The sequence below is a fragment of the Salvelinus sp. IW2-2015 genome, linkage group LG9 (genome assembly GCF_002910315.2).
Source record: "Salvelinus sp. IW2-2015 linkage group LG9, ASM291031v2, whole genome shotgun sequence".
Classification (NCBI taxonomy): domain Eukaryota; kingdom Metazoa; phylum Chordata; class Actinopteri; order Salmoniformes; family Salmonidae; genus Salvelinus; species Salvelinus sp. IW2-2015.
This window is the reverse complement of record NC_036849.1, coordinates 11,347,415-11,363,431: the sequence shown is the minus strand read 5'-3', so window position 1 is coordinate 11,363,431 and position 16,017 is coordinate 11,347,415. Positions and strand designations below refer to the sequence as shown.

The 16,017-nt window shown below is 45.4% G+C and overlaps 1 protein-coding gene across 1 annotated transcript in view; it reads left to right on the top strand.

Moving 5' to 3' along the window:
• Positions 1–15,248, top strand: part of ccdc88c (coiled-coil domain containing 88C) — an 86,068-nt gene extending 70,820 nt beyond the window's left edge. Inside the window, exons 23-32 of the mRNA XM_023994229.1 lie at positions 1,044–1,187; positions 1,561–1,747; positions 1,864–2,009; positions 2,134–2,223; positions 2,518–2,795; positions 4,975–5,181; positions 7,040–7,114; positions 7,250–7,318; positions 7,555–7,796; positions 11,839–15,248. Of these exons, the coding sequence (XP_023849997.1) occupies positions 1,044–1,187; positions 1,561–1,747; positions 1,864–2,009; positions 2,134–2,223; positions 2,518–2,795; positions 4,975–5,181; positions 7,040–7,114; positions 7,250–7,318; positions 7,555–7,796; positions 11,839–12,831 (2,431 nt within the window). The 3' untranslated portion in view covers positions 12,832–15,248. The remainder of the gene's footprint in view (positions 1–1,043; positions 1,188–1,560; positions 1,748–1,863; positions 2,010–2,133; positions 2,224–2,517; positions 2,796–4,974; positions 5,182–7,039; positions 7,115–7,249; positions 7,319–7,554; positions 7,797–11,838) is intronic.
• Positions 15,249–16,017: the final 769 nt, after the last annotated feature.

The following is a 16,017-nucleotide window of genomic DNA, read 5'->3' as shown; positions in this document are numbered from 1 at the left end:
ATGAATAATGGAGCAGGGTCCCTTGGAGCCCGGGTTGAGGCCCAGGGATTAGAGGAGTCTGCCTGCTGTGCCGTCAAAGGACCTAATCAGCTGGAATATCAGATGGTCCATATGCCTCAAGGCCTGGGTTGTGTTCATTAGGGTACACAGTAGAAAAACATTTAAAAAATGTTTTACAACACAACTAAAATGAGAGGTTGTAATTGGACAGGCTGAGGTAGTCCCTCCCTTTTCCAGTCAGTTTCTTTAATTTTTGGGACATGATGAAAGAATGAAGATGACCCTGATGGGATTGCTTTGATCTGTGATCTTAGCAGCTCTTTGAACACACCACCACATATATCATGGATGCTCAATACTTCATGACTTTTCCATCCAGCTCTTGTCGGACCCAGTATCGATATTGTTCTTTCGGTGGTAATAGGAATCTATATGGGATGGGATTGCCATGGCCTATTTTTTTTTTTTTTTAGATGTAACACAATACAAAACATGTACAGTTAATTTGGCACCATACAGTGCCTTGCAAAGTATGCAGACCCCTTGGATTTTCCCCCACATTTTGTTACAAAGTGGGATTAAAATGTATTTAATTGTAATTTAACTGCCTCCTTATTTTCAAGCGTGGTGGCTTTTGACTTAAATCGGCTTGAAATACTATAGAAATTACTGTCTACCCACGATCCCCAACATCTTGAAGAATTTTGAAAAGAATAATGGCCAAATATTTCACAATCCAGGTGAGCAAAGCTCTAGAGACTTACCCAAGAAGACTGCTGGAATTGCTGCCAAAGGTGTTTCTAACATGTATGGACTCAGGGAGCTGAATACTTATGCAATGACTATTTTATTTATGAAAATGTTCTGCCACTGTGACAATAGAGTATAGATTGATGACAAAAAAATATATTTTAAATCAATTTTAATCCCACAATAAAATGTTAAGAAATCCAAGGGGTCGGAATACTTTATGACCTCCGAGGAGAAATTGTCTTTTAACCCAGTCTTTCTTTCTGTTTTTCTGTGTCTGTCTCTGTGTGCAGGTACATAGTGCTCCTGAAGCAGAAAGATGCCATGGAGGCGCTGGAGTCCACCCTCCAGAAGGAGAGGGAGAGTCTAGGAGAGGAGATCCACAAAAACGCCCTGATCTTGGGGGAGAATCAGAGCCTGAGGGGGGAAGTGGACAGGTGAGCTCAGTCAGTACAGCAGCACCTGAATACAGCACCAACAACATACTCCAGTTTTTCAAAGCACCACATAGAGAACAGCCTGACCCTGGCACCCTCTGGTGGTTATATACTGTAATGGCTGTTTCTAACTATCTTTCTCCAGCTACACACACTTGGCCATGGTTTTTTAACACTACAGTTAGATAAAACTGGCTTTTGTTGCCAAGTGGGCAGAAAAAATAAGTATGGCTAAAATTAACAAAATCTAACAAAATTCACTAACTACAGAACTGACTAGCTCACCCTAAAATTTGTATTTTGAAGATGAATTTGTTTTGCAAAGCACCAGGAACTCATGTCTCTCCATACGTTCTCTCCACACCCCCTGAAGGTTGACCCAGACACATACCCAGCTACGTGCGGAGTATGATGGGCTGCAGGTGCAGACCAAGGAGCTGAAGACTAGTCTGAATGGAGCTCAGCTGGAGGTGAACCGCTGGCAGGCCAGATACGACTCAATGAAGGAGCAGCACCAGGGCCTGGACATCTCCATGACCAAGCTGGACAACCACTGTGAGGTACAGAGATGACTGAAAGACCACACCGGGACCTCAATGAGCTACTGCACAGGGGACTGTCTATGGGTTTTCCATAGAGATAAAACGGCTCATCTCTATTCTGTGTTCTGTCCCAGTTGCTGACGCGTCTGAAGGGGAACCTGGAGGAGGAGAACCACCACCTGCTGAGTCAGATCCAGATGTTGAGCCAGCAGAACCAGACCCTGCTGGAGAGAACCATGGAGAGCAAGGAGCTCTACCATGAAGAGCAAAAACAGTACATGTGAGTAGGGAAGTGTGTGTGTGTGTGTGTGTGTGCACGTGCGGGTATATAGAGGGAGATATTTTCTACTGGAATTTGATTAGTTTAATGTCATAAATAAATCAATCAAATCCTGTGTTTCCAGTGACAAGTTGAACTCACTCCGGAGGCAGAAAGAGAAGCTGGAGGAGAAGATCATGGATCAGTACAAATTTTATGATCCAACCCCTAAAAAGTAAGTTTTGTTACAGTTTGACTTGCTAATCTAAGTCAATGGAATAGGATGACAAATGGATGCATTTAGCAAGGCCTAGGTCCCTGAGTTGTTCCTGGTCAGGTCACATGGTCTGTAAACCCTCCTGACCCTAGCTATGCCACTTGTGGAGAGTTCCCCAAGGAGGGAAAGAGAGCTTACTTTGTGGGCCCTAGAGCATACATAGACAGGAAAGAAATATGACGCAAGTGAAGATGACCTATGGCCTGAGGATAGATGGATGTCTGAGTGTAACTGTGATTTCCTGTCTGTCAGGAAGAACCACTGGGTCGGGGCCAAGGCCTTGGCCAAACTCATCAAGCCCAAGAACAGACAGGACAGCTCGAGGGAGAGGGTGCGGAGCGCCCCAGACATCCCCCTGCCTGAACCTCCCACCCTGGACTTCGCTGACATACCTCCCCCCCTGCCTCCCCCTCCTCTACCCCCCCGCCAGTCCCGCCTCAGCCTGGACTCTGTGGGGAACCACTCTCAGGAGGAGAACCACCACGGACAGGGGCACTCCCCTACCCTCACCCCCACCCACTCCAGCAGAGGTAAGACTGACACGGGGTGGGGGGTGGGTTGGGGAACTAAAGGAAAATGCAGTGTATTTTCGTCTACTCATCCAGGATTGTTCTTAACTGAATAAGGAAAGGTGTCAAGGCCATACAGTTCTACAAGTCCTCTTTACCACAAGAGGGAGCTCTAGCTACACACAATCTCACATTTCCTCCCCCTCCAACTCATCTTGCATGTTCTTCATTATCTACTAGTTCAATGGGGATCTATTGCATGCCTAAACATTTTAATACTTTAACTCTTCATCTTCTCTGTTGGACTATTTTGGACGCTGTTCATTCATATAATGCATGTAGTTAACTACTTTCTTTCATTCACTCATCTCTCTTTCTCCCCCTTCTCTTTGTCGTTGTGTGTATAACATAATCCCCTATCATTCAGCACCCCCAGCCCTGCCAGCAGTACTCCCCGTCAGACCAGCCAAGCGGTTTGGTTTTCTGAGGAGTAAGAGCCAGGAGAAAATGAAGGTTCCCAAGACGCCTCTCTCACGGCATTCTCTCTCTAGACAACTTCGCTTCTGGTCCTCCTCTGACATCTCCACCTGTACCACCGAGCCCCTCTTGCCCCTCTTGCCCATCATTGGACAGTTCTAATACCACCACCACCATCTTCGTCATCTTCATGTTCACTCACCCCACTTTTTTAATCTGCAACATCTTAACTTTTTGGCCCTCTGTCATAATTTACTTACAGACAACTGATCTCTTAATGTACACATACCTCCCATTACAACATACACTATCACACATACCAACACAAACTGAACTCTGAACTGAACTGTTTGAGGCCTCTAGCCTCATACCCTGCACACTCCACTCTGGACTCTGGCTAGACCCTGCAGTAAGTAGCCTTGTTTTGGATTAGAGCTCGCCCCTACTGCAGCCAGCCCTTACTGCAGCCAGCAGCTTTGCCTCTCTCTGTGTTAATGAGATCTGTGTGTCTGTCAACTGATGTTTAATCATGTAAAGTGGGCAACTGAAGAGCCATGACACCAGCCCAATAAAGGCAATTACTCTGTCTGCTGTGTCTCTTAGTCTGGCAGCTGGTATAAATCTCATGTTGCACATGGCTGGAGGGATGATGAGAGGAGAACTTGTTACAGGGGCAATCTGCAATATTTACTGCTGTTTAAAGGATTGTGCTTTTAATCCCAGTGCGAAAGAAATGCCACTTTGGGGAGTGATGTGTGCACATGCTGTCTGTGCTGCGTTGTTAGCCTGTGTCACGTTGCTGATAATATGAATGCCTCCAGCTAGCATCATACTCTCTCTGACTCTCCTTGTGAAACTCACACCACAGTCTAACATCATCCTATCCTTTATTCCATATCCTTCCTTATCTGTCACTCTCTGTCATGCTTTTAAGCCACACTCTCTGTCCACCTCTTTTCCCTCCACACCATATCCCTTTGCTCAGCCATAATGACAATGGCTGTGCAAAAATACAGAATAGCTGATCTATTGATGTCTGAGACTACTAACACAGTGATATTTGCATAAATGACCAATCCAATGCTGGACTGAGAGAGGGAGCAGGGAATGCAATAAGACTAAGGTATAGAACCAGATCCTCCCTAAGCCAGTAGCCTACCAGACTGACTGAGACACCACTGTCTTGTAGGCTACCCACACACACTCTCTTTCTCTCACTTTCTTCCTTTCTTGAGAATTAAAAACCAGACAGGAAACTGCCAAAGCCTTCACTTCCTATAGAATAGTAGAACTGCCAGTGTTCTATTCTGTCTCAGCAGGCCAGGGTTCAGTCTGACTTACTATAAAGGGATTTAGCCTTTTATTCTTTTGTAAAAAAAAGACTGATCGAATAGAAACATTGGTAGGTCCAAAATGCATCTAAAAACCATTGGTGTGCGTACAGTATCTTGCCATTTGGAAAGTAGTCTGACTGAAGAAATGATAGTTGAGACTACTGTATATCATTGTGTACTGTAGCAAACGGAGTCAACTTGTGTCCTTTGAAAGCTTTTGCTGACACTTACGCTTCACTGCTCTAGCACACACTTGTCTACCTGCCCTAACTGTCCACTGTCCAGCAGTCTCCAGCTCACCTGCCTCTGCTGTGTCCAGAATGGGGTTTTTTGTTTGGACGGATGTGGTACCATCATAGATACTAACTGCTCTGTTATTGTTCCCCTAGCACTAAATGACAGTGGAGTTTCCCGAGGCAGGGAGCTGTACCGAATTCCAGGGGGTAGCAGTGAGAGTGTCAATGGCACAGAAGAGCTTTATGCCAGAAGGAGAGGTGTGGCGCTAGGGGGCGCTGCTCACTCCACCCTCGCCAACCACACCTCCACTTCAGGCCTGACACCCAACTCAAGCTCCAGGCCTGGACGCAGACCCAAAGGTACGGTAGGCCCAATGCCCATTTACTGACTAGCTGCCATCTTCAATGTTAAGATGTCATGATGTAGTGTAGATCTGCAGTATGTTCTTTCTATGAAACTATAACTTTCTATGAAAGTCTCTTAAAGTCAGTAATTAAGTTTCCATTCACAGTTACGTAAAGTCATTCCGTTAAATAGATCAAGACGGGTGTGATGGAAACACGATGTCTATACAATTTCATAAATGTTGACAGACAATTTGTTTGCTTGACATGGTGTGATGTTTTTGTCGGTAAAATGTATTATGCGGTGGAAAGTCCTTTATGCCCATGATATGGAGTCATGTGATATGCTATGTTGTACTACCACAACAATGTGGAAAAGCGTTGAGTTTTATAGGCAGATGAAATAAGTTATGATAAACTGATTGATGGTGATGAGCTTGATGCAAATTTACAATAAATATCAAGGGTATTATTTGAATGCTGGTGACATGATGATCGATGCTTGGCTGCAAATGATCAAATAAATTATATTGCTCTTATCCATATCTCATCATAACCTATCCTGTCCACTTTATTAGCCACCTGTTGTCTAGAGAGAATGCTCCAAAACCAGATTGTTTTTGTGACAAAACCATCGGTAGAGTTTAAAATGTGATGGAACCCCATTCAATCAATCAAATGTATTCATAAAGCCCTTTTTACATCAACAGTTGTCACTGTGCTTATACAGAAACCAAGCCTAATACCCCAAAGAGTGAGCTATGCAGATGTGGAAGCATGGTGGCTAGGAAAAACTCATTAAAAAGGAAGGAACCTAGGAAGAAACCTAGAGGAACTAGGCTCTGAGGGGTGGCCAGTCCTCTTCTGGCTGTGCCTGGTGGAGATTATAAGAGTACATAGCCATTAAGTCCAGATCGTTCTTCAAGATGTTCAAACGTTCATAGGTGACCAGCAGGGTCAAATAATAATCCGTGGTTATAGAGGTTGCAACAGGTCAGAAGTTAATGTCAGTTGGCTTTTCATAGCCAAGCATTCAGAGGTCGAGACAGCAAGTGGGGGAGAGAGGGTCGAAACAGCATTGAACTTCTGCTTTAAATTCGGTACATGGGAACTTCAGCGACCAAAGTGATTTTTATGTGCACTGCGTTATCACACACAGCATTTTATCCACAAGAAATCAGTTTGATGGAAGCGTACCTCCAGTGAGAGAACATGCATTTTTTTAATGCAGGTTTTAGAATATTTGCATGAAAATCTGTCGCCAATTGGATGGAAACCTATCTAGTGTTCCAGAATAACGCCAAACAGGTGACTTAAATCCCTAATCTCCCAGAGCGCAGTGCTGAATAATTGACACGTCACTTAGTTTACCAAGAGGTCAGTTATCAGTGTTTTGGAATAATTCTGCCATCCTCAAGTCAATCACAGTCGGGGAACATTTGTTTACTTTCCTTGAAACCTTGTGGTCCAATCTCAGAACATGGTCCCATCAACTGGAAAATAGATACACTTACAGGAAGGAGCCTTGTGGCTCAAGGCTACATCATCGTACAGAGCCAGTTGTTACATTATGTTATACAGTAGCAACATTTGAATTCAGTATGTAGAAGTGAAGTGGATTATCTATAGTTGATCTACTGTGTATAAACATGGGGTTTTCCTACAGCTTAGAAATATCCCCTTAATCATCCTTAAACACTACTGCCCTTTTTAGTGTGCACAGTTGTATTGTATACAATTGTATAGGGGGACAGTATCAGCATGTGGGGGTACACGTCTGTTGGGACAAATGACTTGTAACACACATACCTTCATCTCTCTATAAATATGTGATGACGTGGAGGAGTAACTCACTTCCCTCTGTGCTCTGCAGGTTTCATCCATGAGGACGACCCTCGGGTTCACTCCCTTGATGCCCTGTTTGGGAGCAGTATCCATGGAAACGCAGGTAAAAGACCAGGATGATCAATACAAGTTCAAACGGCTGCTGGACCCTTGGGCTCCCTTTCACTCTCTGTGTCCCTCTCTCTGTTTCATTCTTTCTTGCGCTCTCTCTTTCCCGCCTCCATCTCTTTCTCTGCAGGTTATCGACCAGGCTCTGCTGAGCTCAGCCGCAACACCTCCAGCAGCAATTCCCCTGTTAACTGCAAAGGTACAACCAACATTATGCCTATCTGCAAACCCTGCAAATTACTTCAATAGATGAATTCTATACGAGATGTGTCATTATATTGGGCATGTCTCAGGCCACTGTTTTAGCCTGCTTTCTAGTACTATCCCCCACTGTGGACTTAAGTCATTTTCAGCATTTAGTTGACTAAAAAGCAATACTGTATCTCTTATCCTGATTGTCTATCTTTACCTCTCTACCTCCCTCTGTCCATCTAGATTCCCTGGAGCTCCTGCAGGGCCGTTCTGCCAGCCTGTCCAGTGATGACGTAGTGGGCGTTAGTCACGACGTCTCCCTGTCTCTCCCCCGGAGCTCCACGGTTCCCTACGACACCCATACACACACCCCGACCAAGAGGAGTGCACCCCGGCCGGGCCGCCACCGAACCTCCTCCCCTGGCAGCGATATGGTCACGTTGGAAGAGTTCCTGGAGGAGAGCAACACCCTCTCACCACCGACTGTAAGAATAGAGGGATAATATGTCATAGGGAGATGGATGAATGGTTTGGGATGTGGATGTACTAGCTTAGTATGATAAAACAGAGTGCATTCGGAAAGTATTCAGACCCCTTTGCTTTTTCCACATATTGTTATGTTACAGCCTTATGTATTAAATCGTGTTTTTTTCTCTATATACACACAATACCCCATAATGACTAAGTAAAACTGTTTAAAAAATATATATATATATTTTATTTTATAAAACGCTACATGTTTGGCACACCTGTATTTGGGGAGGTTCTCATTTACATTACATTTACATTTAAGTCATTTAGCAGACGCTCTTATCCAGAGCGACTTACAAATTGGTGCATTCACCTTATGATATCCAGTGGAACAACCACTTTACAATAGTGCATCTAACTCTTTTAAGGGGGGGGGGGGGGTAGAAGGATTACTTTATCCTATCCTAGGTATTCCTTAAAGAGGTGGAGTTTCAGGTGTCTCCGGAAGGTGGTGATTGACTCCGCTGACCTGGCGTCGTGAGGGAGTTTGTTCCACCATTGGGGTGCCAGAGCAGCGAACAGTTTTGACTGGGCTGAGCGGGAACTGTACTTCCTCAGAGGTAGGGAGGCGAACAGGCCAGAGGTGGATGAACGCAGTGCCCTTGTTTGGGTGTAGGGCCTGATCAGAGCCTGAAGGTACGGAGGTGCCGTTCCCCTCACAGCTCCGTAGGCAAGCACCATGGTCTTGTAGCGGATGCGAGCTTCAACTGGAAGCCAGTGGAGAGAACGGAGGAGCGGGGTGACGTGAGAGAACTTGGGAAGGTTGAACACCATACGGGCTGCGGCGTTCTGGATGAGTTGTAGGGGTTTAATGGCACAGGCAGGGAGCCCAGCCAACAGCGAGTTGCAGTAATCCAGACGGGAGATGACAAGTGCCTGGATTAGGACCTGCGCCGCTTCCTGTGTGAGGCAGGGTCGTACTCTGCGAATGTTGTAGAGCATGAACCTACAGGAACGGGTCACCGCCTTCTCCCATTCTTCTCTGCAGATCCTCTCAAGCACTGTCAGGTTGGATGTGGAGTGTTGCTGCACAGCTATTTTCAGGTCTCTCCAGAGATGTTAGATTGGGTACAAGTCCGGGCTCTGGCTGGGCCACTCAAGGACATTGAGATTTGTCCCAAAGCCACTCCTGTGTTGTCTTGGCTGTGTTTTTAGGGTCGTTGTCCTGTTGAAAGGTGAACCTTTGCCCCAGTCTGAGATCCTGAGCACTCTGTAGCAGGTTTTCATCAAGGATGTCTCTGTACTTTGCTCCATTCATCTTTCCCTCGATCCTGACTAGTCTCCCAGTCCCTGCTGCTGAAAAACATCCCTACAGCATGATGCTGTCACTACCATGCTTCACTGTAGGGATGGTGCCAGGTTTCCTCCAGACATGACGCTTGGTATTCAGGCTAAAGATTTCAATCAAACCGGAGAATCTTGTTTCTCATGGTCTGAGAGTCATTTAGGTGCCTTTTGGCAAACTCAAAGCGGGCTGTCATGTGCCTTTACGGAGGAGTGGCTTCCGTCTGGCCACTCTACTATAAAGGCCTGATTGGTGGAGTGCTGAAGAGATGGTTGTCCTTCTGGAAAGTTCTATCTCCACAGAGGAACTCTGGAGCTCTGTCAGATTGACCATTGGGTTCTTGGTCACCTCCCTGACCAAGGCCCTTCTCCCCCAATTTCTCCGTTTGGCTGGACAGCCAGCTCTAGGGAGAGTCTTGGTGCTTCCAAACTTCTTCCATTTAAGAATGATGGAGGCCACTGTGTTCTTGGGAACCTTCAATGCTGCAGACATTTTTTGGTACCCTTCCACAGATCTGTGCCTCGACACAATCCTGTCTCGGGACTCTACGGACAATTCCTTCGACCTCATGGCTTGGTTTTTGCTCTGACATGCACTGTCAGCTGTGGAACATTATATAGACAGGTGTCCAAATCATGTCCAATCAATTGAATTTACCACAGGTGGACTCCAAGTTGTAGAAATCTCAAGGATGATCAATGGAAACAGGATGCACCTGAGTTCAGTTTCGAGTCTCATAGCAAAGGGTCTGAATACTTATTTACATAAGGTATTTCTGTTTTTTAATTAAGACATTTTCAAAGATAATCTAAATCCTGTATTTGCTTTGTCATTATGGGGTATTGTGTGTAGATTGATGAAAAAAATAGATATTTCATTGATTTTAGAATAAGGCTGTAATGTTAAAATGTGGAAAAAGTCAAGGGGCCTGAATAATTCCTGAACGCACTGTACATCAACCACTGTAAGAACTTGCACATTCTATGACATAAAGTGATGTATGGTGGTTTGGCTTGGATGAAATTGTGGATATAGCTTCTAGTTTAATATGACACATCGAGTTAATTTTCACAGCTAGCTATAAGCATATAGTGTCATAGGGAAATGGATGAAAGGTTTGGGAAGGCGTTGTGGCTTCATATAGCCAAATCTGATTTTTTTTATTTTTTATTTTATTATGATACATTTAGTTAGATTTCTCAGCCAACCTAGACAGGCGCCCAAAAACAGTGTCTAAAATGTTAATGGTCTGAATTACGTTTATTTTACGTTGGCTAATGAAGAATACTGAACTGGTCTCTGTCTGTAAGTCCCCCAGTTTCAGATATAAGGTAAGGTTTCGTTCTGCATTGAGTGATGCTACATAAAGCACAGCTTCCCTCTCTCTAGCCGCTCTGCAGGAGAACTCCTCTCCACCAACAGCTCCTCTGACTGAGGCTCTGTATTGGTACCACCAGGCCAGGGTGATGGATGGGTGGCACTGTTAGTTTTTGGTCATTCACCTCACTTGACAGGCTTTTGTAGATGAAATGTTAGGATCAAATTTATTTATATAGCCCTTCTTACATCAGCTGATATCTCAAAGTGCTGTACAGAAACCCAGCCTAAAACCTCAAACAGCAAGCAATGCAGGTGTAGAAGCACGGTGGCTAGGAACAACTCCCTAGAAAGGCCAAAACCTAGGAAGAAACCTAGAGAGGAACCAGGCTATGAGGGGTGGCCAGTCCTCTTCTGGCTGTGCCGGGTGGAGATTATAACAGAACATGGCCAAGATGTTTAAATGTTCATAAATGACCAGCATGGTCAAATAATAATAATCACAGTAGGATGTGCAGTAGAATGTGCACACCTACACACTCCATTCACCTCACTTTCTAACTCACACAGTAAATAAAATAGTCATCACTTAGTGGGCATACTGCGGCAACGGTGGGGGTTCAACACCACACAATGTACATTTTTCTTTCTCGTTCTCTTTCACTATATCTCTTGTTTTCTTCCTACCTCTGTTTTAAAGAATGTAGAGATCAGTCTGATTCTCGCTTCCCTGACTAACCACCTAAATCAGTGTAAAATGGGCTAACACACCTAAAGTTTTTGCCTCCAAACCTGACTAAATATGATTGAGAGGTGTTCATGCCTAACTAAACCCACTCACATTGACCTGCATCCCAAAGTGCTGTATCAATCAACATCTGAGCAGTGGTGTTGCCTCCCATAGTCCCTCTATTTTTAATGGTGCAGGTAGATGAGACCAATTCAATACTTCTCTTTGTTTATAAAGGCATTTCCTCTTCCTCATTAGATTATTTCTCATGTCATTGGCTGTTAGCCCTGTGAGCAGCGGGCCGCTCTGATTGTCTTGCCATTTAATATCATTTATATAGTGCTGCAGTGAGATGTGTATGGCCCCTGGTGTTGTAAACACATTCCCTAATGAGTCTACATCAGAGGCATAGGCAGACAGACCCATGGGCCATATTTCCAGGAATCTTTATACTGTTTAACAATAGACCATCTAAACAAGCACTTCACTGATTGGATCAGTCCTGAGTCCCATGTTGTGTCTGTACAGTAATCCAGGAAGTTGAACATGAACAATAATAGTTTTGGATGGATTCCCTCTGTGTGATAAGGGTTTGGTGTTGAAGTCTTTACTTCCTTGATTCATCTAAGTGCTGTGTGTCGGTTTCCCTCATCCCTCCCCTCAGGTGCAGACAGGCAGTCAGGAGGACCTGATGGAGGACTACTTCAGCAGAACAGGAGAGCGGGAGAGATCCACCTCCGGCCGGCCCCCTCTGAGAGATGGAGCCAAGACCCCCACCAGCTATGTCACGCCCACCGTGAAGAGAGACACAGACCCCCAACGGGCCGGCGACGTTCCAGGCAGGAACTCCAAACCAGGCCAGAGCGTCAGGCCTATCGTCCGGCTCCCTGAGGAATCCACCTCCACACCCCAGTCCCAGACCCTACCCAACCGGGCCAGTAATGGGTTAGGGACAGGGGGGTGGCCCTCACCCCTGGGACCCCCTGCTCCCCGTGGAGGTGGTCTGGGCAGCAGCAGTCTGTCTCGGACCTTCAGCCTGGCCTCTGCTGACCTGCTGCGCTCAAACGGTCCAGATAGCTACCGGACAGACAGGGAGGCAGGTGGCTCACCCAGCCAGAGTGGAGGTGGTGGAAGTGTGGACGGGGTGGTCAGGAGGCCTGGGGCTGGAGCCATGGCCAGGGAGCGCCCCCAGTCTGCCAGGCTAGCAGGACCCTCGGACATAGACCCCCGCAGGCTGCCTCTGGCTCCACCCAAAGAGGAACCACTCAGCCTGACCCTTCCCCAGCACCACTCCTCCTCCCTATCCTTGCAGCCCGAGCGAAACGGAGGAAGAACAACACCAGGCTCCACCCCCAGGAACAACGAACCCAGCACCGGACAACAGGGACGGCCCAACCCCCAGCAGAATCAGAAGAACCATCGTGGGGAGGTTGCCATGGTGACGCCAGTCAGGGCAGTGCCGGCTCTGAGACTGGAGGAGGAAGAGGTGCAGCGCAGGGAGGCGCGGCTACAGGCGGACTCCCCGTTACTGAAGAAACCGGAGTTGGGAGGAGGGGGGCTGAGCAGTGGCACAGAGGAGCCCCCCACGAGCACCCCTGCCTCCCCAGACCCCAATAACGACCCCCAGACTGTGTGGTATGAATATGGCTGTGTCTAGGAGCCGTTAGTGTAGTTACAGACCACAGCCTCAGTACTGTACAAACACTGTTCTTCCTGCTAAACCACAGGATGTCTGGTCTTGTCTGGCACTCCTAGGCTGGTCCTTACTGTACTGGATATATCCTTTATGATTCGGGCTGTTTGAAACTTCCTATCTGCTTTAAAGCTGTAATCTTTAATGGTGAAACAGCCAACAACAAAGAAGTTACTGCAAACAACGAACACTGTTTTTCCATTCTGACATCATTACACGCACGACAGAAGAGCAAAATTTGTACTGCTTGTTTTTTTTTACCATGCTGCGCAACGTCTTCTCAGCTCGGCATCAAAAACAATAACAGCGGTGGTGTGGCGGCCAGTGGCGCTGTTTCCCCATACTGAGGATTCTATCTTTAAAGCTTCATAAAGGAAATGCTGCCCCAAAGAGACCACCTCAATCAACACACCACAGGGGCCTGTACCCAGCTGGAAAAACAAATGGTTGATTTGATTTGCATGACCAAGGGACCGCCAGTACCGCAGTTACATTAGCATATGAATGTACATGAATGCTTTGAGGAAGACAAAAGGCACTAGGGAGCGACGAATGTATTTTAATATTTTTCTATTGGACACCACTGATTCCCCTAGGCTCTCTGTGCACTGTATACACAGCCTTGGCCTTGTCCAAGAAGTTATATTCTGAATCTGAAAAACAAACATTTTGGAAGGAGAAAAGAACCACTCCCAGAGTAATTGCATGGTAATTTCTGTCCTCCATCTTTAGGAGCTTAAGGACAGACAGTGTTTGATTGTCTCAACACAGCCTCAGTGACACATTACTGGAAAAAGGTCTGCTCCAACTTTGAACATACTGTTTTCTGTTGTGGCCTGTGGGTGACCAAACTATGGGCTTTGTGAAACTAGCTTGTGGGGAGCATGTAATTCATCCCATATCTGTCCTTGTGCACGCGAGGCAGGACGAGAAAGTAAAGGGAGAGAGCACCGCACTGACCAACTTCCGAAAAGAGAAAAGGCAGGGCTTTGGTAGCAAGACAGGGGATACTTTTTAAATGAAAGGAGTGAAGGAGGATTGAGAAAGTGATGGAGATGGCGCGAAAGTGAGTTAAAAAAAATATATATATATGGACAAGGAAGGTATTGGTGACATGATGATAACAGATGAAGATGAGCGTTACAGAGATTGGTCAGGTTGAGAAATAAAACGGTGAAATATTTCATACTGTCCATGACTGACCACCGTGAATGCCCCCAGAAACTAGTCTCTATACCAGAGCTCTCCAACCCTGTTCCCGGAGAGATATCCTCCTGTAGGTTTTCACTCCAACCCCAGTTGTAACTAACCTGATTCAGCTAATTATTAGAATCTGGTGCACTAGTTTGGGGTTGAAGTGAAAACGTGCAGGACGGTTGGAGAGCCCTGCTATATACAGTAGAACACTGTCAGTTTTGATGTTTTGTATATGCATATGATGAATATTATTTTCCAAATTCATTCCAAAAAGCACTATACAATGAAGTAGATAATGAGTCTGAACACTGGATACATTTTTACTACAGAAAACGAGTACATTGTCGACCAAGGGTTAAGGGTTTGTGTTTTTCATTTTGAGTTCTTGATAGTGTTGAATTTTAGTTTTTTTAGATACTGTGTCTGCTACCCAGCTCTAAAATGGCAATAAGACTCAATGTATTTATGTTCCCCTCGATGATAAAACTACAGTATGTCTGCATGTTTTTTTTCTCTCACCTAAATGTGTTTGTTGTGAAGTGAACAGTGTGTGTTTCATTGTAAGGGTGGTGGTGTTTGAATTGTGCACAACCTCATTCATTCAAAAAGTATCGATGCGTTTTCTGTATTAGTAAAAAATCAGTGATACAATTCTAATTAGATCCCTGTATTAGGTGGATGACTAGTCTGCCTGTTACAGTGTAATATAATGCATCAGATGTCTATATAGAGCATGAAAATTGACCATATTTGGCACTTTTCTCTACTAACTCAAATTTCCCTTCCAGCTGTTCTCTTCAGATTTGATGAAAGGTTGGTATGGTTGGCATTCCCAAGAGAGATATCATCTGTTTTGTGTTGAATTCCACACGTGTGTGTGTGTGTGTGTGCACACACACCTATGCACAATATGTGTGCCATCACCATGTGTACAGGTTTCTAAGGTCTTGTCTAACTGGTGCACAGTTCCTGTGTGTAATGTATAGTAGGTTAGAGATTTGATTTTGATAATCATGACCAAACACTACTAAAAAATGACTGGAGTTCTAAAAGACAGACCTACCAACGTGCACAGATACTGAAATGAAAATATTGCAAATGTTTTCATAGCTTAATGTAGATACATAGACCTTTTCTGTCCAAAAACAATGGAAACATTTTTAAATAAAGATTTGTAAAATGAAGTTTCTCCTGAGTGTCTTTGTAGGGCTACACTACATATACAAATGTATGTGGACACCCCTTAAAATTAGTGTATTCGACTATTTTAGCCACACCTGTTTCTGACAGGTGTATAAAATTGAGCACAGCCATGCAATCTCCATAGACAAACATTGGCAGTAGAATGGCCTTACTGAAGAGCTCAGTGACTTTCAACATGGCACTGTCATAGGATGCCACCTTTCCAACAAGTCAGTTAGTCAAATTTCTGTCCTGCTAGAGCTGCCCTGTCAACTGTAAAAGTCTAGGTGCAACAGCAGCTCCATCGCGAAGTGTTAGGTCGCACAAGCTCACAGAACGGGACCGGCGAGTGCTGAAGAATGTAAAAATCACCGGCCCTCGGTTGCAACACTCACTACAGAGTTCCAAACTGCCTTTGGAAGCAACGTTAGCACATTAACTGTTTGTCGGGAGCTTCATGAAATGGGTTTCCATGGCCAAGCAGCCGCACACAAGCCTAAGATCATCATGCACAATGCCAAGCATCGGCTGGAGTGGTGTAAAGCTCGCCGCCATTGGACTCTGGAGCAGTGGAAACGCGTTCTCTGGAGTGATGAATCACGCTTCACCATCTGGCAGTATGACAGACAAATCTGGGATTGGCGGATGCCAGTGGAACCCTACCTGCCTGAATGCATAGTGCCAACTGTAAAGTTAGGTGGAGAAGGAATAATGGTCTGGGGCTGTTTTTCATGGTTCGGCCTAGTCTTTTAGTTCTAGTGAAGGGAAATC